Source organism: Triturus cristatus, chromosome 6 (genome assembly GCF_964204655.1).
Source record: "Triturus cristatus chromosome 6, aTriCri1.1, whole genome shotgun sequence".
NCBI classification, from domain to species: Eukaryota; Metazoa; Chordata; class Amphibia; order Caudata; family Salamandridae; genus Triturus; species Triturus cristatus.
Window position 1 is genome coordinate 1,849,646,837 of NC_140589.1, and position 25,035 is coordinate 1,849,671,871.

Genomic DNA, 25,035 nt, shown 5'->3' on the forward strand with positions numbered 1-25,035 from the left:
GGTTACACCTGTGAAGATGGAGCAGATAGCATATGATGTGCTGTATGGATGCATCTAAAGGGTTGATTGTATTGTTACGGCAGTAAATTACAAATCTTTTCCACTTTGCGGCATAGCATGCTCTAGTGGTAGGACGTCTGGCTTCCATGATGATGTTCATGCAATCAGGGGGAAGGTTAAGGTATCCAAATTCTAGGATTTCAGGAGCCAGATCGCAAGGTTGAGCTGAGCTGGGTCCGGGTGCCTGATTTCTCCATGGTTCTGGGTTAGGAGGCATGGGGATAGGTGCAGTTTTTGATGTGGTACCACTGATAGTTGTAGTAGTGTGGTGTACCACGGCTGCCTGGCCCACGTTGGAGCTACTAGAATGAGTGTGAGGGAGTGTTGTTGTAGTTTCCTTACCACTAATGGAATTAGTGGGAGAGGTGGAAAGGCGTATGCAACTCTGCCTGACCAGTTCATCCATATCGCATTGCCCTTGGACAATGGGTGTGGGTATCTGGCGGCGAAGCTTGGGCATTTTTTGTTTTCGTGGGTGGCGAAGAGGTCTATCTGAGGATGCCCCCACTGTTGGAAGAATGGGTGAAGAACTTGTGCATGCAGTTCCCATTCGTGTAGTTGTTGCGTTTGTCTGCTGAGCAGATCTGCCATGGTGTTTTGTACGCCTGGAACGTGCTGTGCCAGGAGAAAGATGTTTTGGGGAATTGCCCATCTCCATATGCTCTGGGCTAAGCGGGAGAGCTGGGGAGAGTGTGTCCCCCCCCTGTTTTTGGATATAATACATTGCAGTCATGTTGTCTGTGCGAATGAGGACTGCTTTGCCCGAAATCTGTTTTTGGAAGGATTTTAGGGCTAGAAAGATCGCCAAGAGCTCCAGATGGTTGATGTGGAGCGATTTTTGCTGTGGCGTCCATAGACCTTGCATTGTGAGGTGTAGGAGGTGCGCTCCCCAGCCGGAGAGCGATGCGTCCGCTGTTAGAATCACCTGAGGAACCGGGTCCAGGAACGGCCGCCCTTTGGAAAGGTTTGTGGTGTTCCACCACTGCAGAGAGTGATGTGTGCGGCCGTCCACCAACACCAGATCCGTCAGCTGACCCTGGGCCTGGTTCCACTGTTGTGCTAGGCACTCTTGAAGTGGACGCATGTGGAGTCTTGCATGGGGCACTATGAAAATGCAAGACGCCATCATTCCTATGAGCTTCATAAACACTCTTGCTGGAAGAGAGTGTTGAGGGAGGAATGTTTTGCGTAAGGCTTGAATGCTTGTGATTCTGGCCGAGTTTGGATAGGCAATACCCTTGGAGGTGTCTATAGTAGCCCCGAGATATTGCTTTGTGTGCGATGGTATGAGGTGGGACTTTTGGTAGTTCACTGTGAAGCCTAGCTGGTGGAGCAGTTGGATGGTGCTGTTTGTATGTTGCACACATTGGTGGTAGGACGCGGCTTTTGTCAGCCAGTCGTCTAAGTAAGGGAAGACGTGAAAGTGTTGACGTCTGAGGTGTGCTGCCACTACCGCTAGGCATTTGGTAAACACCCGTGGTGCGGTGGTAACCCCGAAGGGGAGAACCGTGAATTGGTAATGCTGCCCGTCCACCACGAACCTGAGGTACTTCCTGTGAGAGGGGTGTTTGGAATGTGAAAGTATGCGTCTTTCAGATCCAAGGTAGTGAGAAAGTCTCCCTGACAGAGGAGCGGGAGGACTTGTTGTAGGGTGACCATGTGGAAATGGTCTGAATGTATGTAGGCGTTTAGGGGCCTGAGGTCCAGAATGGGCCTGAGGGTCCCGTCTTTCTTTGGTATTAAGAAATATAGGGAGTAGACCCCTAGATTTTGCTGATTGACGGGGACCTGCTCTATAGCGTGTTTTTGGAGGAGGGAGAGTACCTCCTGTTTGAGCAGTGTGGAATGTTCTTGAGACATTGGACGGTGCCTTGGTGGGATATTGGGTGGGGTAGATGTTAGCTCGAGACAGTACCCTGACCGAATGGTTTGGGTCACCCATTTGTCCGATGTTATGGACTCCCATGCGTGGTTAAAGTTTTGTAGCCTGCCCCCGACCGGAGTGGGATGGTCTGGGGGGAGCGGAGGGAAGTCATTGTGCGGGTGGGGTAGCAGAACGGGTGGTGTCAGTTTTGCCCCTGCCCTTATTGTTGTTGCCTCTGTAACCACCCCTTTGGTTGCCCTTTGAAAAGGTATTTTGAGGAGGGGACTTGTAGGAGGTAGAGGCGCTGTCGGTGGAGAAGCCTCTGCCTGTGCCACGAAAGGATGAGCGTCGAAAGGAACGTTTAGAGGCTTGTGTTTGGAGTGCCCCCATAGACTTTGCTGTGTCTGTGTCCTTTTTCATCTTTTCCAACGCTTCGTCTACCTTTGGCCCAAAGAGAGTTTGTTGGTCAAAAGGGTGATTGAGTATAGACGCCTGGACTTCAGGCTTGAATCCTGAGATCCTGAGCCAGGCATGGCGACGAAGCAGGACACTGGTATTTATGGCTCTAGAAGCAGTGTCGGCTGCATCGAGGGCACACTTAATGGATGTGTTTGTAATTAGTTTACCCTCCTGTATCAGGTCATGAGCCTTGCGCTTGTGTTTTTCGGGAAGGTGCTGCATAAGAGCCTCAAGTTCGTCATAGTGTGCTCTGTCATAGCGCGCAAGTAGCGCTTGTGTATTTGCAATGCGCCACATGTTTGCAGATTGGGAGGCGGTGCGTTTGCCAGACGCGTCTAGAAGTTTCGATTCCTTGTCTGGCGGTGGGGCTTCTCCTGAGGACTGGGAGTTAGCCCGCTTTCTAGCTGTGGAGACAACTAGGGAATCTAAGGGAGCAGGGCCCTTAATGTATGCAGGGTCTGTGGGTGCCGCCTTGTACTTTTTCTCTATTCTAGGGTTTAGTACCCTGGCCCTGACAGGGTCTTTGAACACCTCTGCAGCATGCTTGGTGACACCCTTAAGCATGGGCAAAATAGACGTGGATTTGTCCTGAATGTCAAATGTGTCCAGTAGAAGTCGTCTTCCACTGGTTCGCTGTGAATGTCCACCCCATGGTAGTGTGCTGCTCTCTGCACTAAGTGATGAAACCCTAAGGAGTCCTCCGGAGGAGACGGCCTGGATGGGTATAGGTCGTCCCGAGGCATATCAGGTATGTCAGGGTTGTGGTAGTCTTCCCATGGGTCTGGGGTCCCCGGTGAAGTGGGGTCCATTGGGGCGTCCGCTGGGTCATAATGTGGGTCCCTGAAGTCCGGATCTGGGGACGGGGTCGGGGAGTGATAAGGTAAGGGTGGCGGAGACCGGGGAGGGGGTGGAGGAGGTGGAGGAGGCAGAGGAGGAGGTAGTGGGGAGGGCACTCCGAGGGGAGAAGTGGCAGAGTCCTTTCGTTTGGGTGGTGGAGGAGGAGCCGGAGTGTCAAGGCGTCTTTTCTTGACAACTAAAGTCAATAGCCCAGTCTTTGGATCTTTAGATAAGAGTCTTTTGCAAAGGGTCTGGTGTAAAAAGAGCCAGTGGCGTCGAATCGTCCGCTGGCGCCGATGATTTCGGAACCGAGGGCTTCGATGGTTTCTGTGCGCCATGCTTTTTTGGGGTCTCCGGTTTTTTCGGCGTCGAAGGAGTTTTCGCCGCCGGAGCGTCGGTGCCGACGGATTTGTGTTTGTGTTTGGTCGGCACCGAGAGTCCAGGCTTCGGCACCGGTGGCTTCGGGGTCGAGCTGGGTATTACTTTCTTCAGTGCCGGATGCTGTTTTTCGGCACCAGGCGTCGGCTGGCTCGAGCCCGAGCTGCCGTGAGACTTTTGAGGCTTCGACACCGGGCCCGAAGGTGGGGTGATAGAAGCTTTGTGCTTGGTTTTACCCAGGCCTGCAGGCGAGGGTGTAACCTGAGTCTCTTTGGTTTTGGGCGCGGGGGTGGGAGGGGGTACAGTACTCACGACCCGCTGCGCCGGTGTGATGTCCTCCACGTCAGAGTCGTCGGCCTCGGAAGCGCTGACGACGTCGTCCTCCTGCTCGGTGTGTAGTTGCCCCGAAGCTTCGGCGCCGTCTCCGAAGATGTCCGGTGGAGCTGCGGACGATGAGTGCGCCATGGTGCGTCGAGCTCTTCGATCCCGGATGGTCTTCTTTGATCGAAAAGACTTACAGGCGGGGCAGTCTCTGGCCTCGTGTTCTGGAGAGAGGCAAAGGTTACACACCTGATGGAGGTCGGTGTGGGGAAATTTAGACCCACATTTTGGGCACTTTTTGAACGGAGTCCTTTCCATCGGCCGGGACCGGAGTCGAGGAGGGCCCGAAGGCCGGTGCCGATGTACGGGATGGAGAAAAGTGCCGCTTCGAGAGATGAAGATGATGATGAAGAAACTCGAAGAAACGAGGATTTTCCGTCGAGGCTGGAACCGTAGAAGTTCAAAGCCGGAGCACGAAGTATCACATCCGAGCCCGATGGCGGAAAAAAACAATCTGAGGATGGAGCCGAAGCCCATGCGCAGTACGGACCGAAGGAGGAGTCACCGAACTCGTGACTTCCAAAGACTGTCCAAAGAACAAAAACAAACTGCAAACATCCGGGCCCAACACCAGATGGCGATCTATGCTAAGTGTACAATCTGCAGCTCATATGCCTCGAACATAGATTTCGCGTTTCAGGGGCGTGGCAGGTAGGGTCCAATGGGTTCCTTACCTGGGGTGCCTACACCCTCTATTATGCCATCCTCCTATGGGAAGGGGGCATAGCACTAGTCCTGATTGTTTGAGTCCCATCTTCAAGATGGTGGGCACTAAAAAAGTTCTTCACTTTGCCTCCAGCACCAGAGTGGTGGAGTTGGCGAAGAGGGGCACATCTAAATTCTCACTAAGTTTTCCCACAGGTTCTACTGCCAAAGGGGGGGGGGGGGGAGTTTGAACAGGAGGCTGCCATCTGCTGTTAACAGCAGAGGCTGGGGTCGCATTACAAAGCGACAAGGCCTTTGAAGATTGCCTCTAGAGCACAGTGCTCATCTTGTGGGAAGAGGTGTGACACCTCCACCCAGGGTGGGCTTTGTTTCTGGACTCAGAGAGCAGGGGCTCTCGAACCCGGGGTCTAGAAACATGTTTGGTGGTGGCAGGCTGCCTAAAGCCAGTTAGAGACCCCACCAGGGCTGGTAGGTTTTCAGGGGGTACCTCTAAGGTGCCCTCTGAGCACGTTTTAATAAATCCAACACTGGCATCAGTGTGGGTTTAGTAAGAGGAGTTGTTTGGTACCAAACACTCCTGGCTTCAGTGAACCCATAATGGTCCTGGGGAACTTGAGTTGTCACGTTTCCAGCCCATGTACTTTCTATGGCTTCCCTAGCTCTTATAATATTAAGAATAGACTTAAATATTGATGGGGTATATCTGCTCATGCAGATATGCCCTCACCTGATATAGAGTGCACCCTGCCTTATGGCTTGTAAGGCCTGCTAGAGGGGTGACTTACCTCTACCTTCGGCAGTGCTGCTGGACATGGCACACAGGCAATGTGCAATATCGACTTTGCCTTTTTCTCTGCACCACGGCATGCAGGCTGCAGTGGCAGTGTACATGGCCTTAGTGAGGGATCCCTAAAGGGCCCTCTTCAGTCCGGATGTCCTGGGTGCAATGGGTATCATGTACTAGGGACCTACAGGATGACTGAAGTTGCCATTGTGGTACAGTTTTAGGGAAGGAGCTCTGGCACAGGGGACCTGCTTGGCAGGGACCCTGTGCCCTTTCAATCAAAACATCATTTTCTAGGCGAAAAAAGTGGGGAGCTTACCATGTCAAGAGAGACACTTCTCACACCTTCTCTAATTCTTTCATTCTTGTGTTCATTATTTCTTTCCTTCTGTCCTTATTTCTTTCCTTCTATCCTTTCTTTCTTTTCGCTTTTTTCTTCAACTAGCTTTTTTCTATCTTTTTTGCTTTCTTCTTTCTTTCTCACTTTTTTCTTCTTGCTTTTTCTTTTTTCATTCTTCGTATCTTGCATTTTGCTCTTTTCTTTCTTACTTTTTCTTTCTTGCTCTTTCTTTTCCCACAGGTTCTACTGCCAAAAGGGGGGAGTTTGAACAGGGGGCTGCCATCTGCTGCGAACAGAAGAGGCTGGGTTTGCATTACAAAGTGGCAAGGCCTTTGAAGTTTGCCTCTAGAGCACAGTGCTCATCTTGTGGGAAGAGGTGTCACACCTCCACCCAGGGTGGGCTTTGTTTCTGGACTCAGAGAGCAGGGGCTCTCGAAACATGTTTGGTGGTGGCAGGGTGCCTAAAGCCACTTAGAGACCCCACCAGGGCTGGTAGGTTTTCAGGGGGTACCTCTAAGGTGCCCTCTGAGCACGTTTTAATAAAACCCTGTCTCACTTTTTTCTTTCTTCTTGCTTTTTCTTTTTTCATTCTTCGTATCTTGCATTTTGCTGTTTTCTTTCTTACTTTTTCTTTCTTGCTCTTTCTCTCTTGCCTTTGTCTTGCTTTCTTTTTTGTTGTCTTTTTTCCTTCATGCCTTCTTTCTCAAATGAAAGAGGTTGGCCGCCAATGTCAGACCAACTCGCTTTTTAGGTCTGTGCTAGCCAAAACTTTGACTTCGATGACATTACGTGTATAACATAGTTACATATAGGGGTTTTCAGCCAGACTCCATCTGTCTGTGGTTGTGTCATTCCCATTTTTATTTCACCCACTCCAGGATGCATCAGGGGGCGATGCAACAGCCCAATTAAGCCACTGGCGGACTTCTCTGTGAATTATGCCATGCTGCCTTTATCAAGGATCCCATCCACACATACAGCAATACCCTTCAGTGCCAGGGATTACTAGGGTAATGTGGGCTTATTGAGACAAAAAAAACATTTTTGACTTTAGCCAATGTTTTTATTTAACTGATGTGGGCTTGACGACTTCCTGAACAGTATAGGTTTGCAATAAAAGAATATTAACAATGAAACAAAACAATCCAAAAGGCTGGCGGCCAATGCCAGACCTACTGGTTTTGCCAATGCTTGCTGGGCTGTGTGGTGGTTATTCTGCGTCTCAACAATATGGATAAGCTACAAATAAATGTTTGTGTTTGGACAGTGCCCCCACCACAAATGCCATTAATTTGCCAATTAAGCGTGCTGGCAAGCCGCCTTTACTAGTTCTGCAGGATTGATGGGAGACCAAAGAGGGTGCTGGGGCAGACAGGCATAGGCGGTATATCTGGTTTCTCCGCAGGTCACAGGAGATTGTCTTACCATGTAATTTTGTACAATTTTACCCCGCCCAGCACACAGCCTAGTGACTGCCCTGGACATTTAACTAACCACATTCAATTGCATGCTGTACATGGTTTAACACTACTACTCTTTGGATAACCTACCCTATGTCTTCACGTTAAAGAAACAACAACCCTGTTCCGCATTTAACCTACCTCTCGTGAGCATTTTAACTTGCCCCTTTGCCTCAGTACTACACGCAGCTGCTCCCGCACTGACTGAGTGTCTAAGTCCACGCCATCTGCAAGAACTGGCTGTAAAGAAAGACACAATGTCAGTTGTCCATGCAATTTTTTTCTGATAATCAGCAACATATCAATTAGTGCAGTAGCTCTTAACCTTTTGACTTTTGTGGACCCCACAAATTCACTGCTGGAATACGGGGACTGCCGGTGAGTCATTATTGGAGTCCGAGGACCCTGGCCTGAACAAGTAGATGATTTGAACCCCCAAAAACCAGACACAATTATGGAAATAAGAATTACATTAAAAAATTCACATTTTGCTTCTTTACGTACATACATTTTAATCTGTTAATATTTATATTTTGTTATTTTCTAAGCTTCCGCTGACCCCCTCAGTAGGTATCACGGAGCCATGGGGGTCCCAGGATGACAGGTTAAAAACTGCTGAATTTGTACACAAAGTGATGATATAATTAATTACTTTATTCAAGGATTACAATGACATCAACACACCAAGCAACCTGCATCTATAAGCACTGATAATAGGTTTATCCAACTTGTGAACTTTGGAAGAATGAGAGAGAACTCATGAGGATTAATCACTCTGACTTTCAGGCTAAGGTAGATCTCTACAGCAGACACATTAATTGATTGAGCTATCTGCCATACCTAAAAAAAATATAAAATGTGCCCTTTCTTTGAGCCCATTGCGTTAGCAGGTAAAAGTCAGAGACCTGAGTGCTCTCAGCACCAGCTGCCCAAGGTTTGCAACAGTGTTGTGTTACAGCGGACAATGGACGTCAAATGTCTCGCCAACCATGCCGGTGGTAGGGAACGCAGCGAGTGTCTCCTCACGCATTCAAGTGAGCTAGAGGTATCTGGGTACTTTGCATCCACTGCTGAGATCGATTCTTGCAATGTTACCCGGATTCTAAGTTTACAATGGCAGGACAAGCACAATGCATCTCTTTAGAGCTATGTGGATTGTGTGTTTGCTCGACCGGGTGAGAATCGGTAAAAAATAGATAATGGAAAGGGCAAACAGAAACTAAAAATATTCCAGGGGTCGGGTTTTAGTCATTTAATAGAAAACATTAAAAAAAAGACCAAAAAACATAAAAAAGACCAAAAAACATAAAAATTGAGTTTAATAGAGTAAGAATGCCATTGAAAGACAAACATAAATGTGTTACGAAAAAAATGCCAACACAGCCAGTTCTGAAAATCTATGTGGTAACTAGTGCGACACGGCCGGGAGTTCTTCAGGGCTTGCCTTTTCCCAACGACTTTGTAAAGTGACTCCCCTCCCCCAACTCATCCTAGGCGTGTTGTTGAAGGCACTCTGCCTCAAAGTGTACTGGAGAAGAGGAAATGTTCCACATTTCACAGTGGTGCCCAGAACGAGCTGTGGGAATCTGTAGCCCCTCCAGCTGACATCTTCATTCTTCTTTGGGCTTCCCTACAACTTTTTTCTTTTACAGCTATGTGACACTATGAGTTAAAGAGAAGCGCCAAAGGCAAATTGTTTTCTTTCGAGTACTGAGGTAGGCAGATATTACTCTATGGGTACTGTCATGTACCACTGGGTCCTATGCCCACCAGTGCTACTTTAGTCCATCTGTAAAACCAAGTGACTCCCTTTAGGCACTTGACTCTTGAAGGGTGACCAAGCTGAGCAGTCAAGAATGAGTCTAAGAGGTGGACTGAGTACGTCCAACATCTCTAAAGAATCTCCTCAGGCTGCAGGTTGAGTAATAATGGAGACACTTAATCTAAGAGCATTGCCAAGAATTGTGTGGCCTGTTACTGGGATTGCTGGAATAGGGGAGGGAAATTTCCTAACAAAAGCCATATCAAAAACAGTCATACGAGGGCTTATGAAAAGTACAGGCCTCCAAAGTATAACACTGCTTTTTTCTAGATGGACCTTAAGCCCAACTCGGATAGTGCCCCCTGTCTAGAAATGAAACATCAGCTGCAGAAAGGTGGACTGCTCCTGAGAGGGAAAGTAAGCGAATGGATGTTGCAGGCAAAAAGATGTGTGGTACATCCTCCGCAGCTCTGAATGGCGCAAGAACAACAGCCCTCTTAGGGCAATATGATAGATTGTGTAAAAAACATTACAAAAATTGTGAATGATCTTCCCAAAGAATGCTAGTTTTTGGCAAGGTGTTACAAGAAGGATCTCTTCTGTCGAACTCAGTATTTAGTATTACTATGGATTCCATTGAGTCTACAGTTTCAGGACTGTCAAGGCATCATGATGAGGAGCTTTCTGGCTGAGCCTCACCACCTTGAAGTTTGAGGCTCAGATCCGAATTCTAAACCTCCCATTCTCTAGCTGTGCTTTTCGACCAGAATACCGAGAAGGTAATGCAAAGGATAATAACAAGCAGGGCTAAAACACTGAAAGCTGCTGGTTTTAAGAAATGGAACAAAAATATTAAAGTCTTAATTCAGTCACAAGGATCTGCAATACTACCAGCGCAAGAGGGTTAAATCCTAAAAAAGATGCTTCTACCACCTGAGGTGAGGCACAAGAAGCATGTCATCCAACCAGCCTCAGACTGCCAGCTCAACACGACAACAGGACTATGACTACATCTGTAACCCTTTCCTCTCCCACCCATGCTCAACTCCACTAGGAGGTTGAATACCTCATAATTCAAAGAGTTACAAAACATTATAGGCAATAATGTTTTCCTGATTATTGTGAGAGATGCCTATTCACTTGCTTCAAGGTCTCTTCTACTTCAGTTCCACTGGCGCCAATGTCAAAATATGACCACCAACAAGTGGATCAGAAGACAGAAATTCAGCATGCTGGCACTTCAGATATTTCCTCATCTATGAGGAGGGTGGATGTGTGTGCTTCACTTGCTGAATGCATACTTGTACATTCCAGTGTTTAAGAAACAGAAGACCGTACTGCAGTTTCATCTGAAAAAAACTTCCTTTCTAATACACATTATACCCTTTCAGGCTGAAGTCTGCAAAAAGACAATTTTCCAAAACGTTTTCAAATGTATGGCAGTAGTGGCAGCCTGCCAATGTAGCCAACATTTATTCATCTACCAATACCTGAATTAGTGTCAAAACAAACAGTCTAATCAAGGTGAAAAGGGGCATCCAGTCCACAATTCTAGAGGAGCAGAGCCACGTCTATACATCAGTTTCCTAAAGAGGAGTGTGCCATAATTTTTTTAAAGGCATCAAGACACCGCATCTCAGTGCTTAATTTGTAAAAAATTAAGTGCCAGGGCCCTCCTCAGGAGGCAAGTGTAGTATGTACTGCCCATTGCCCCTGCTAGTGATACCAATGCCAGTACCAAACCAGCATCACACGCCTACAAGTGTGACAATTCAGACTATTCCAGGCCCCCAAAGCTATAAGATTATATGTATATTGAAATAGTAAACAACTGTTGTTATGCTCACTCTAAATCAGACAAACAGCCCACCATGTGGCAGACTGTCATAAGTGCCGGTGCAGAGCACCTGATACCACTGGCTCAAATTAAGCAAAGCCACACCTAACGACTCAACAAATGTACTCCCTACTGGGATCAATTTTGTGCATCTTTATTGTCCTGCACTTGAGATCACTACAACAGTGTCTGGAGTGCCAATGGATCCAATGGGAGAAAAACAAACTCTGAATGTCTCCAGCACTCAGAAACAAAATCCCTTTCACGGTGGTGCAAGCGATCCAGCCTGGGGTTAAGAGTTCTTTCCCATAAAATCTTCTGAAATGATTTGTCACAGATGCCTCCCTTATGGGCTGTGGAGCTCGTCTGGGTAACTTGTTAAGTCAGGGACTGTGATCAGTGAAGGGGAAATGATGCCACATCAATGTTCTTTAATACAGAGGCCCATCCTGAGCTCTGACGGCCTTCCTACCTTCTCCGACAATGGACAGAGTTCTAGCTCAGACAGACACCACCAAAACGCACTACATGAACAAACAGGGTTGTATCAAATCCAGACAACTATCTGTGGCGGCACTGAGTATTTGACCATCGCTCATGGTCAGTCATCGGTCAATGACAGCGATTCATACATCCAGGAGTACAGAATCAACCAAACTTACTCAGCACATTCCTGAAGAAAAACTGTGAGTGGGTCTTAAATGATGACAAGACTGGTGTGGCCTCTGTTCCCCATCTCAAAACTCCAAGTGACCTTGCCTCGCATCCAGGAGATGGGCACCAGGAGCCCCGGGAACTGCTCTTCTGATGAACTTGTCAAGGAAATTCCTGGAGTTTTACCAAAATCCCACCAATAACATGACTTTTGAGTCCCACACAATTTCAATGTTCATTGCTTCTGAATGGCCCAGACAGTTGGGGTTCTCTAAAACCACACAAGAGACTTCAGGTAAAATCAAACCTATTGCCCAGGCTTCAGGGGACAACTATTTTACCTGAATCTGGCCTCCCTGAATTTGGCAGCAGAGTTCCTGAGGTCAGACGTAATTTGAGTCTTCTTCAGCCATGCGTGGACACCCCAAAAGAAGTTACAAGCCATTTGACAAGAACATCTTACACATACAAGTTGAAATGTTTATACTTATGGTGCTGACAGCAAGGCTCCACCCTGAGTTTTTGCCAAGAATCTGTTACCATACTTGCTCCACCTAGCTTCGGCTAAGCTACTATTTGCCTCAGTGACAGCCCATCTTGCAGACAGTACAGCCTATGCACAAGGCTCTTGCCAAAAAACATTTCATTTTTTAAGGTCCCAGTGAGAAAAGAATTCTCTGAAAAAGGTCTTTCCTTCTATCACTCATTTTCTGTGAGAGGGAAATTTGAAGCTCTCAAAATTAAGATTTTCTCCATTAGAACCCATGAACAAGGCTTCAATGCAGCATCTCCCAATGGCAGCACCCTTTTTGGTGGTGATTACTTCTGCATGCAGATAGTGTGCTGGATGCCCACTCAGTTGTTGAGTACTGTACAGTGCTGCTACACGGGTCGTTATGAAAGCACACACTGAAAACGAAATAGGCACCTTAATGTTTTATTAATAAAAAATAGGTTGTGAAAGAGACAAGTTGAGCCTAGGTACCCTAACATCAGAGAGTGAAAAACTTAACTGCCCACCTGACAGTATTCATCTAAATATTAGGATTCCTTGAAGGAGTACAACAAAAATCCCTGCAGCATTTCCAGCTTTATTTTTCATTTTAGGGAACAGTTGAATTGGATTTTTCAACAATAATGTGAAAATGTGTTTCAGAGTATCACAATTTAAAAAAAGACAGACCAAAAGCGTTGCTTCCGCTAGGTGAGTTTTCCTTTAAATGAAAGATGTATCTACTCAAATGTGTGCAGAGATGCCACAAACACGGTGAAACTACCCTGTCTATAAATATAACAGATCTTATGAAAGAGGTCATGAACATGCACTGGTTGGACATCCTTAAGTCTCTGTCACTACCTATGCAAAATCCCACTGTTAATGCAGAGTCTTTGTCCAACTCCCCTATTCCTGCATTAACTTGCTAACAGCTCAGGGGCCTTCTGAACCATTTTACTGCTAGGAACCTAAAGATTTACTCACTTGCCCATCCACCCACTCATTCACTCCCACTAATAACCAGACGGATACTCATTACCATATTGTTGTGGTCAGCCATGATGTGATACTTCATCCCAGGAGCAGATCTTAGCTGCTTGCCACAGTGCTGACATTTAAACACCACCTAAGGGAAACAAAACTGAAATCAAAATAAAGCATACATAATTGCAACCCAAACGCCATGATTTTCTCACACCTTTGTTCTTGAAGCAGTAAGATTTAACTATGGCTTCATCATATAACAATTTCACCCACTGAAGAATTGGTTTATTTTTTAGAGACTAAAGTTATCCTGTTACTGATCTTGTGAGCCCATCAATGCATTTTTAGTAAATCACCTCCTTTTCCCAGATAGTTAACGTTTTCCGCCACTTTCTAAAGTAAAATCACAACATAATGTGTTTCACTGGTTAGGATTCTTATAGTACCATTTTCGCTAACCAAGATATTTCAAAATGTTCTTGCTCGTTTATTCAAGGGGTCAAGGCAGTGATTGTGCTTTGTCTGAGAGAATCAAGGATTAAAAAGAGTTGAGGAGGAAATGTTGGAGAACTATTTAACAGGTAACTGTTTTTCTCTCGTACGGGGTTTGGCTAGATTCCTGGTGGACGTGAGCAGAAGAGATGGCAACAAATATATCAGCAAATAGAGCAAGTTCAAGTACATCAGCCCAGTAACTTAAGTCCAAACATTTTATATGATTTAAAGTCTACTTTACAAAAAGGGCTTCAAGATTACTCTCAATAATATGCATTGGCAAACAATGCATTTTTGCAGATGCAAGCATATGTGTGTTGAATGGGAGTAAACATGTGGAGAGTTATCTCAAAGAAATGGTATTGTAGAGATCAACCTTTACTTATGCCGGAAACACATTTGATGGATATTGCGACAGGGAAAGGAAAGATCCAAAACTCACAGCACAAAACTATCAGACGGTTTACACATTACAATTGACTTTGGCTTCAACCAGCAAACCTATCACCATTTACAGGCTCGGGTACCACACAGCAAATCTATCCCGGAGGTGAGATCTTACAAGCGTTAGACTTACGGAGCAGAACCAATACCACGGTGTATACAGAACTTACTAGAACTGGGGGGACAGGCTTTTACTCACCAGCTGTGCAGCGGAAGGGCATCGACTCGACGAGAGGCTGCTTGGTCCAGTGCAGCACACTAGAGACGGGGTGGCAACGCTGTCAGTCTCCCCTGCCGCCAAACTACAGCATCGGCCGCAGTCGGGGGAGACTACAGCTCCCGTGAGGCTTTGCGACACCTGCCCAATTCCGCCCACCAGCGCGCCCGGAGGCGCTTCAAAAGGCCATGCTCCCTCCGCGTCGCGGGACGCGCGCGGGCAGCGCCGGGCTGAGCCCGGGCAGAGGGCGGGCCGTCTGTGGCCGTCCGAGGCCGGGCTGGGCCAAAGAGCTTGGTTCACTGACCTTGATGACTTCAGTTACGGTGTTTAAGCGAGACTCTTCTATAGTGTGAACCCTGTTTAGGATCTGTTAGTGTGACTACCTAAGATACTTATTCTCGTATCCTGGAATCAGGACATTCTTATTTTGCCGCTGGGGGGAAGTTGCTTACTGTTTTATTTACTATTGCAAGGCATTATCACCTAGTATTGATTATGTCTAATGCCAAACATGACAAGCTCATATCTGGGGCAGGCTCAATTGATAATTATCTGGTTAAAATAGTAAACAAAATTAACAATGATCGAAGAGCCTCACTTGGCAGAGGGAGTCCATCTGCCTCTCCCCAAGCTACTTTTAATTCTTTGGTGGATACTCTGGGAGATGATACACCTGGCCTGGGCAATCGGGCGGTTATAACGGCTGAAGCACAGGTTCACTCTGAGTCTCAGGAGGAACTTCTAGACATACCTATTGATGATATAGAGGAGGCCCCGCCCACCCCCAGACCAGTGAGAGCCTGCAGGAAACAACAAAGTAAACGTGGGGGTAAGCATAGTAAAAAAAGAGCAGAAATTTTCCTTCCAGCTCAAAACAGCTGTGCTGCCGGAATTGCCCCTCAGGAAGGAAATAGTGCAGCTAGTATTAATTTATCCCCGGAGCAATTTGCCTTATTGGTATGTACTTTAGAAGCCAAATTTGAGGCCAAGATAGCCAAGTACACTCAATCCCTAGTGCTCAAACTGGATATTGTTACCTCGGAAGTCAAGAGGCTAGGAGATTTGGTAGCGACACACCTGGCCATGGCCGAAAGAGCTAAGGCAGCTGTAAAGGGTTCTGCTGAGCAGGGAACCATTCAGGGAACCATCCACGATAACCTGCAGCAACCCACCCAGCAATCAACTGCACCCGAAATCGTTCCCCCTGAACTTTTACCATTAACTGGTCCAATAAAACAATACTCTTCAGGTCCAGAGGGTTCATCAGGTTTTAGACAGGGAAGAAAAAATGGTTTTATAAATCTTCCCCCAGATTGCGCACCATATGTGGTTGTTTTAACAAATGTCCCCCCTCCTGATAACCACTCTGCACAACCCCATGAGGAATCGCACGAGTCTCTAAAAAACAAAACAGTGTCATGGCTTAATAGAAGATGTGGTTTCCCGATTAATTTTTCTGATCAAATTTTATCAACCAGAAGGGCCAACTGGATTGGCCCGTCCCGAAAGATTTGTAGTTGGGATTGTATAATAGTAAATTTTAAACACCCCCAACATGTTGCCACAGTTCTGCTAAGGGCAGCTTCACTGGTCTATGACGCAAACAGTGTTTGTGCGCGTCCTCTGGGTTACTTCTACTCGCATTCAATTAAAGCTCCCCCAAATCATGTGAGATTTAGACCATTCACTTTTAATGAGCCTCGGACCCCTGTAGTGTCACAAATCTATAATGTTGACAATCACTGCAGGATTGGATCTAACATCGTCACTCACAACAGATTTGAGGCACTCTCGGGCCTAGAGGCTTGTGACTGACGTGAGGATTTTGAGGGTCAGGGAACGGATAGATCGGCTGAATTGGGATCTATGGAACCTGTACACGCAATAATGAGTAATGAAAACTCTCAACCCAATTCTGCTAGTATCGCTAATGGTATAGGGGAAAAGGTAAAGATGTTAAGCTGGAATATTGCGGGCTTGCGGTCAAAAAGGGGACGATAACGGCTGGTTAAAATTTGTAAAACAGTATGATATTGTTGCTTTCCAAGAGACATGGGATAAGGATTGTGATTTTTGGATTGACGGTTTTACATCCTACTTTGTTCCAGCTCTGAGCTCGACAGCAGGGAGAGACAGAGGAGGACTTATGTTTCTGGTTTCAGTAAACATCACAGGAAGAGTCAAAAAGGTTGATTGTACTTCCCATAATTGTCTTATTTTGGAAGCAAGTTTGGCAAATAATACTAAGCTAATTCTTGTTAATTGCTATAATTCACAGCAAGGGGAGTTTCCAAATGAGCATCTTCATCTGTTGTCAAACTTTTTAGAAACTTATAAGGAAAAATAAAACCACTTTTTGTCACTTCATTCTGATGGGAGATTTTAACGTGCATTTATGTAGACTAAACTGCCAATACAGAGATAATGATGGCCCAGATTTCACATCCCCTCAACATTTTGAACATAGTTCTAAGGGGGAAGCATTGGAGATTCTCTTGTCTAATAATGAACTGTTTGAGGCACGGTTCTTCGATAAGAGTAACCGTGTTACGACATACGTTGCTAGGGATTGTGAATCCATAATAGACTATATATTTCTATCCCCAGGACTTTTAAGGTATGTGATTTTTTATAATGCTATACGCTCTTCTTTCAGTGACCACAACCCGGTGGTGATTGTATTGGATAATGGCTTTTCCCTCCTGGGTAAAACAGTCTTGCCACTTGTTCCAGTTGATGTAAAAGCTAAAGACCAGGGGAGGAGATTAAATCGGAGTAAGGTCACCCCCGAAGATTTTCTTTACTCTATTATAACAAAGGTCGGCCCGGAACTAAATACATGTACAAACCCGCTCAATAATGGGGGGGATGTAATAGCGTCATATGAAGCCATTTGCTCCCAAGTGGCTAACGATCTTACAATTAATAGTCGAGTTGTTAAAAATAAACCCGCATTTGGCTGGTTCGACCAAAATTGCACTAAAGCCCATAATCTACTTAAAAAGGCTCTTAACGATAGCCAAAGGAATAAAGGGCTAGTTGCTCAGCTGAGGAAAGAGTACTCAATAGCAATACAGGCTCGGAAAAAGGAAATTAAACAAGATGCGTGGGCAGCTTTAATGGATAACGCAACCTTGAAAGACAGTTCCAAGTTTTGGGCAATTGTTAATACTCCCCTGTTCACCGGCACCCAGAACTCTGTATTAGAACTTAATATCCCAGAGGAGGACTGGTTATGCCATTTTGAAAAAATTTATGGGAGCAATATAGAGCTGGAAACCTTTGAGGTACCAATCTCTAATCCTCCTACGATACCTGTTAGTTTTAACATAGCGGAGGTTGAGAAAGCAATAGAGGGAACGGCAAGACGCAAGGCGCCAGGCCCTGATGGGGTGCCCTCTGATATGTTCAAGGCTAACCCCAAGTATTGGGCTAAAATACTGTTGAACGTTTTTAAATACCTCAGCTGTTACAGCTTTCCCGAAGTCATGGTCCCGTTCAATTATAATCCCCGTGTTTAAGAAGGGCCAAAGGGGAGATCCCAGATGCTATAGGCCAATATCCCTGCTGGATTCCTCAATCAAAATCCTAGGGAAGGTTATTTTAGCAAGGATAACGAACTGGGCTACGGAGAAAGGTATATTAACCAACACCCAGTATGGTTTTAGATCTGGGAGAGGCAGAGAGGACCAATGTCTTAATTTACATTTAATTGTATCTAAATACACGAAAGCTGTAGGGGGCTCGATCTTTCTAGGTTTCATGGAACTGTCCACGGCCTTTGATCTGGTTAACAGGTCAAGGCTGTGGTCCACGCTCCTGGAACTGGGACTCGATCGGCCCCTTGTGTATTTTCTGTCCGATTTACATAAAGACCTGAGAGCTTCAATAAGGATGACGCAGGAGGGGAAATGCACCGCAAGCTTTAAGTCAGGAAGAGGGGTGCGCCAAGGCTGTATCCTTGCTCCCATGTTATTTACTTTATATATAAACTCTTTGGAAGATAATCTGTTAACAGCTACACTTGATATTCCGCGTATGGGAGGAACATCCATTCCTGTACTCCTCTTCGCGGATGATGCAGTTTTATTGGCTCGGACTCCTCTCGGTTTACAAAGATTACTAGATTCCTTTGGGGATTTTATGAAATCGTTGGATCTTGTGGTCAATAATGGTAAATCACATATTATGTCTTTAGGTAAGGGTAAAAACTATGTTAAAACCTTTTACTGTGGCGGGGAAGTAATAACCAGAGTGAAAGTGTTCACCTACCTGGGAGTTGTTTTTGACGAAAAAGGAACCTGGGTACCGCAACTCTCTACAAAGGTAAATGCTGTGAAAAACTCCTCAGCCGCAATATCAGGCTTTGCAAAAGGACTGGGAGGAAAACCTATTCTAGCTATATATAAAGCCAAAACTATTTCAATTGCTAGGTATGGGGCTGCAATTTGGGGGTACACTAAAACTGATCCCATACAAAGAGAAGAAAATAAATTTCTACGTGCTCTTCTCGGCCTCCCACAATCTACAGCGACTCATTCGGTCCATCTTGAGTTGGGGATAGGCTATATTTCTGATACTATAAAAATAGCCCCAATCCTGCTATGGATTAGAATTTGGTTAAATTCGAACCTCACGTTAAATCATAAAATCCTGAAGGATTGCATTAAACTAGATAATACGAAGGAAATCCAGTGGCTGTCCTACATTAAAATGTCAACCAAGAAAATGGGGCGCCCAGAGATTTTCACCAATCCCGAAGGCTTATGTAAAGCTGATTTAAAGTGGGTCAAAATAAACTATATTAAGCTCAGCGAAGCTGAGCGAGAAGCCCAAGAGCTAAGTAAACCAACAGTTAGGGCTCACTTCTTGCTTATTTTGTCCTTAGCCACGCAACCATATCTGTCTATTGTTACGAATTCCTTTCACAGATGGCTATTGACAACATTTTGTTTCAACCAGATTCACTTAGTATTAAGTGATTCACAGGGATGGATTAGGCCGGAAGACACGGCTCCTTGTAAATGCGATGACTTCTCCCCCCAAGATACTATGCATTTTACGGTTTTTTGCCCTTTGTATTATGAAGCGAGAAAAAGGTTTATTTTCCCAATACTGAAAGAGAAAGCTTTTATACAGACTAAACCTGCATTATTGTTTCTACAATTAATGGAATCCCCTGTAATCATGTTTGGTGTTGCCAGTTTTCTCGTTGCGTCTATTAGGAGTAGGAGGAATAGACAGGCAGCCCTACTGGAGGAAATAAATTGGTCTTCATAAGTTTATTGTCAGTGATCAACTGTTTTTAACAATGAAAATGCTTGTTATGTTTTTATAATGTATAGCATACTTTTATGATTTTAAATAATCGAATAAAATGGTTTGACTTGACTACTAGAACTGGAGGCGGTACACTTCTATCTCAGGTTAACAAGTCCTACAGGCTCAGACCTTGCTGAGATAACAATAGCAAATGAGGCATATAGGACTGCAAGTATTTGCTTTATCGAGTTCTCTATAAGGTGTAAGATCAGTCACCTCTCTGGCAACACGTTGTAAGCAGATTTTGGCTTCAGACAGCTCAGAAATGAGAGCAATCTTTTTCTGCACAGATCTTAGTCCAAGGCATTAAGACAACAGGTATGTCCCTCAGGAGCACTGCTCCTATTGCACACTTAATTAAACATACAACAAATATAACTGGTGTGTGGCTGGGTAAAAGTCAGTAACGAGCAGGAAAAGTCACAGAAAGCCTGGACGTATAGTGCATTTCTACTCCACAGCTCATCGTGACCAGTCTGGAAGATGGTCCATCAGAGATTTTCTGGATATAAAATGCACTTATGTTATTTTGATAACATATATAGTTTCAGTTATTAAGAAACTCTAACCTTTTGTGCACAACTTCTGCTATCCTCTTCTCTCTCATCTTCCTTGTGCGGTCTTTCTTTCCCTCCATCAACTGACAAATTCTATTTCAGAGCTGCAAAGGTCTTTTTGCTATTGGATTTCGAACACTAAAACATCTCTATGGTATAGACTTTACGCCATTACCGTTTATCAGATCTTCTAAGAACTTACATGAGCTGCAGGCTGTTTTGAGCGCCCCATTAAATAGACTTTAAATCGTAGGATGTAGTTACCAGGATTACTAGCCAAATATAATTATAAATGCACCATTTGCTTTGTTTAGTGAACCGCATGTGTGGCTACTGCATGTAGGACGGCACATGCATTTTGTTAATGAAGTTGTGAAAATGTCCAAGTCCCTTGCTAGAGGGAAGGCAGACTGCCCTTCTCTCAAGAATACCAGAAACGGTTGTATGACAGAACAAGGCAGGTAAAAACATTGCATGCCTTTACAACACATTGGTTACCTGCATTGTTTTAGCACACATATGCTTATACTTGGCATGCCAGTACCACACATTATTAGTCTAACTAAGGTACGTATTACATACTTACCTTAAATGCATGGTAAAATCATGTGTGGTAAAGGCCTATATGTGGTAAAAATATGCATGATAAATGTGTGGTAAAGGCACTGCATTGTAAAAATTGTGTTGTACAGACTGTTTCCCACCAGAGATGCAAATATGCAAATTACAGCTGCCAACATCCCTGAAAGGAACATGTATGCAAGACTTTAGACCAACAGTGCAGAAATCATTATTCCTGTGTAAATTCCTAAAAACAAATTGCAGTGGTGTATATCAGAGTCTCAAAAGGGACAACTCTACTTCTCATAATCATATTTATTGTAATTATGCTACTTTGAACAACTCCTTGGTGCTGATTTGGGGGACTTCGGACAGTGCCATCATTTGAGCCTCTATAGTCACAGGATAACCTTAATCAGCATTTGCTCATTTTGTGTAATACACTCACTTGCAATGCTTCGCTTCCTTACCTCCCTGCAGGTGGACATGTGCTTCTTCAAGCCCTCCACAGTCTTCCTAGTAACACCGCGGCACGTGGGACAATTTATTTTGCCCCGGTCCAGAATCTCCAGATACCACCGTTCTTCTGTGCTCCCTAAGGTTTAGAAAGTAACCAAGGTTCAAAAGGTGCAGACTCGGGATTTATGGAACAGTCATATCTTTCGTCAAGATTGGTCATTTGCCGGTTTTCATTAAACTAGCAGGGAAGAATTCACAAGGTTAATAGTAGAAGGACAGTTTTGTTGCAAAATGAGAAATGCAACTAAAGTAACAGGATAATTAAGATACTGTCTGAGGTCGAAACCCGATTCCATACCCATATCTAGAGTGCATCTTCTACAGGTACGTGGTTGCCTGAATTATACACGACTATCAGCTCAGACTCTCAAAAGCACTTTGTAGGAGTTCAGTGGTGCTTAGCTATCATTAGTGATAGGAATTCCTCTTAAGGCTCTTGACCACCGAAAGCTCACGAAAGGCTCTAAAGTAAACCTAGAGCCATTTGGATTCCCTTCTTAAAAGTCACTGTACAATGGTGTTACTCTGATTCTAAGATGATGAATATAGGTAAAGACTGGAGAAGACATTCGAACTGTCCTATTAGTACGACTACTAACTGTTACACTGTCATAAACTAGTCAGAACAGAATGTCAAGCAGTGGCAAAGAAAAATAGAACAATCAAAGTGAAATCTCACATAAAGGCTCTGATCATCAAATGAAGCACGTTGGAGTCTACTCTACGGTCAGAGACAAAGTTTTTGCTTAAGTCATAAACTGGTTTCCATAAAGCTACCATTCAAATCTTGACTATGGCATAGGATGGGTGGTCAAACTCTTAAAGATTCAAATGCTTCATATAGATCCATCATTTATTGACTGTTCAGAAAAAGTTCAACTAATTGCAGGTGATCTCTTATTCACCTTGAGTGCTGCAATGGGAATGTCTTGTCATGGGACATCTCCCAGGACAGTAATCAGAGCTACATAATACCCCGCAGGTGTCAATGGCGTCTTTAGACATGATTTATACCAGATGTCATGTGACTATATATATATATACACACACATACACTCTCTCTCTCTCTCTCTCTCTCTCTCTCTCTCTCTCTCTCTCTCTCTCTTTAGGACATAAATACTAATAGGTACACACTTTCTACAGGGCAGCAGGTAGGATTTTGTGCAAGCAGGTTTGAGATGGAAGCACTATTAAATAATTTGTTCCACACAGCATCTCTCATCTGGCCTTGCTAGTGGGATCCACAGAGGGTGGGCCTCCAGGGTCATGAAGCCACAGCAGCGCTAATTTAATTTACTGTGAAGAACTAGATTTACCTCCTACCTGCTGGGTATGATGGAGGGTCTTTCCGCGCCATTCGACCTTTAGGTTTCGAGTTCTGCTTTTTTTCTGGGAATAATAAGAGAACGGGTTATAGTGTATGAAAATGGCAATTTTAAGCTCAGATTCTAAACTTTCACATACCCTGCCCACATATTGCCTCCAGCTGAAAAAAGTAATAAAGAGGCCAGTGGAAAAGAACAAGCTACTGCTTGGTGACCTATTCAAAGTTGAATATATAAAATAAACTGTGCAATGGTTATGAAGAGAAAGAAATGTCACAAATTAAGTTTTGTTTCATTTAACTGGCACGTGGGATTTAATGCTGTGGAAGGATCATGCATCAAGAGAACACTTTAAAATAAAATTAAGTTACAGAAAATATCATGCAAGTAATATTTTCCAGCTGATGAGGTTCAAGCATCTTAGACTGGCTTATCTTTTGCTCTTCACTTAAGGAAATCTGCACTTCGTGTGGCACAGGTGCCCAGAACACCTTTATTCCTGGCGTAGGCTTGCTGATGGGAAGTGCACAACTCTTGACCCCTTGTGTGAGAGAAAAGTGCACAACTCTGCCTTTTTTCTCAAAGACTGATTAGGACCCCCTAACAAGAGACTATCAGGTAGAACAATAATGACAACTAACGAGGACGCCGTAATCGCTCTTTTACTTATGGCCGCAGGACTTCAGGTCCCACAACACTCTGTGCTTCCAGGAGGGAGGAGACAGCCAGCAGCGCTTAAAAGCGCCATCAATACCCCACGGGTAGCGCACGGGCCAAGGGCTGGCCCGTCATAGACTGGAGTAGGCCGGGCTGGGCCACCTCCTTAGTTACATGCTTTGGGGAGCCACGTTGTTTGATGAGTACTGCAGGCTGAAGACCGTGTGTGAAACTTTGATCGTATCAGCATTCTTATTGCTAGCAAAACTATAAACTATTTCTATACTTTCAGCTCAGTATTTTATAAGGGTCTAACTGGGATTTTTAAACTTGTGCTATATGAAAGGATATTTTTTTATAAACAAAAACCTTTAAAAGAATGGGGAAAAGCAAGGCGGAAGCGAACAAGGGACTCCCCAAGAAGGCTGTGCCTAAATCGGTCACCAGTGCACGCTCGTCCCTATTGAACTATCTTACGGGGGCAATGGGGGCAATTGAGAGACAAATAAGTAATGTTGAGGAGACCTTACACGCGGAAACCATAGGAGTAAGTCCACACATCGAGGCAACATTGACAGAAAGATCTCCAACAGTAATTGTATATGATGGTGTATTGTATAAAAATAGCTGTGTGCAAAATATTTCCGATCAAGTGTGGGTGAGTGATGAGGATAGTGAAACACAGCCACCCTCAAAGCGCCCAAAGAAACCGGTGGAAGAAACTAGCGAAAGCAGGATAGTGCTAGAGGAGGGTTCAGGTCAGAAACCTCAGAGGATAAAACCACAGGAAAGAGTAAATACCAGGGAAAAAAGCATTGACGCCATTACAAGAAGGTCAAGTGAAGAAACCAGCAAACTCTAAGGAGCCTCTTTGCTTAAGGGATGATATAAGAAAACTCTCCGACCAAACAGTAGGGCTAGACAGCTTTCTTAGATAACCTTTAATAAAGATGGAGGAGAGGCTAAAATTTATAGAGGTTGCTCTGGAAAAGCACCTCGTAAAATACATCCTCTGCAGAAATAGTGACAAAAGTGAAAGTGGGGCTGCCATCAGTGCTAGTATGATCAGAGACTTGAATGAAATGGCATCAGAAGCAGTAAATATGCAAGCCATATACGAGGGGGGATCAGGAGGACAAGGAGAGCTGAATAATACAAATCAGGTGAATAGGGGAAACCAGATAGGAGCACTGGGGGGGTAAAAACCCTTTCTGGCCCAGGCAGGTATCACTTAAACAATAGTGAACGAAGAGATGCTCATAGACGATTCCAGGGGAGGGAACTAGATAATATTCCATCACAAAGTAGTCAACAGACCCCTAGCTCCACATGCATCCCAAAACTATGCCCCAAAATCAATTCAGCATCCTTAGACCTCCCACCGGAAGCTACTCCTTATGTAGTAATCTTGACAAATGTTCCAAAGCTCTCTGAAAACGAAAATGAAACCTGGACGGTCTTAAGAAATAAATCTTTACATTGGCTCAGCACCAGGATAGGACTGAACAGGCTACTTTTCACCGAATTTAAAATGGTTAGAAGAATAGCCTGGATAGGTAAAAGTCGTAAAGCTTTATTGGGGGACTGCGTGGTTTTAACATTTAGATCTCACTTGGTGAGAATGATCTTTGAGAGAGTGGGGAGTGATTTTATTAGTCCCCACAAAGTAAATATAGTTCCATTAGGCCACTTTTACCAACCCTCAAACATACTGGAAAATACAATCAGAAACATGACCCTTCCAGATGAAACCTACCCCAGATACAATGTACAAGTAGCAAATCGATTTGATTGTTCCAGTAATCTAGAAGCGGTAGACTGACTGACTACGGACGTGGTACAATGTTTAGGAAACAAGAAGGTGAAAGATAAAAATATGTCTATTCATTTAAGCCTTATGGGATTTCTGACAGCTATGTAGTCCCTGATAATATTCAGCAGACATCACTGCCAGAGGCCGAAACCCTCACATTGCC

General features: G+C 44.7%; 1 protein-coding gene across 3 annotated transcripts in view; it reads right to left on the bottom strand.

Annotated features, from left to right (window-relative positions):
- The window catches only part of ZNF512 (zinc finger protein 512), a 174,347-nt gene that overhangs the window by 54,932 nt on the left and 94,380 nt on the right, over positions 1 to 25,035 (bottom strand). For all 3 annotated transcript variants that reach the window (XM_085613325.1, XM_085613326.1, XM_085613324.1), the window contains exons 6-9: positions 22,401 to 22,466; positions 21,029 to 21,153; positions 13,018 to 13,104; positions 7,371 to 7,469 (exon numbers count right to left, since the gene is read on the bottom strand). In XM_085613325.1, coding sequence (XP_085469451.1) covers positions 7,371 to 7,469; positions 13,018 to 13,104; positions 21,029 to 21,153; positions 22,401 to 22,466 — 377 coding nt within the window. The remainder of the gene's footprint in view (positions 1 to 7,370; positions 7,470 to 13,017; positions 13,105 to 21,028; positions 21,154 to 22,400; positions 22,467 to 25,035) is intronic.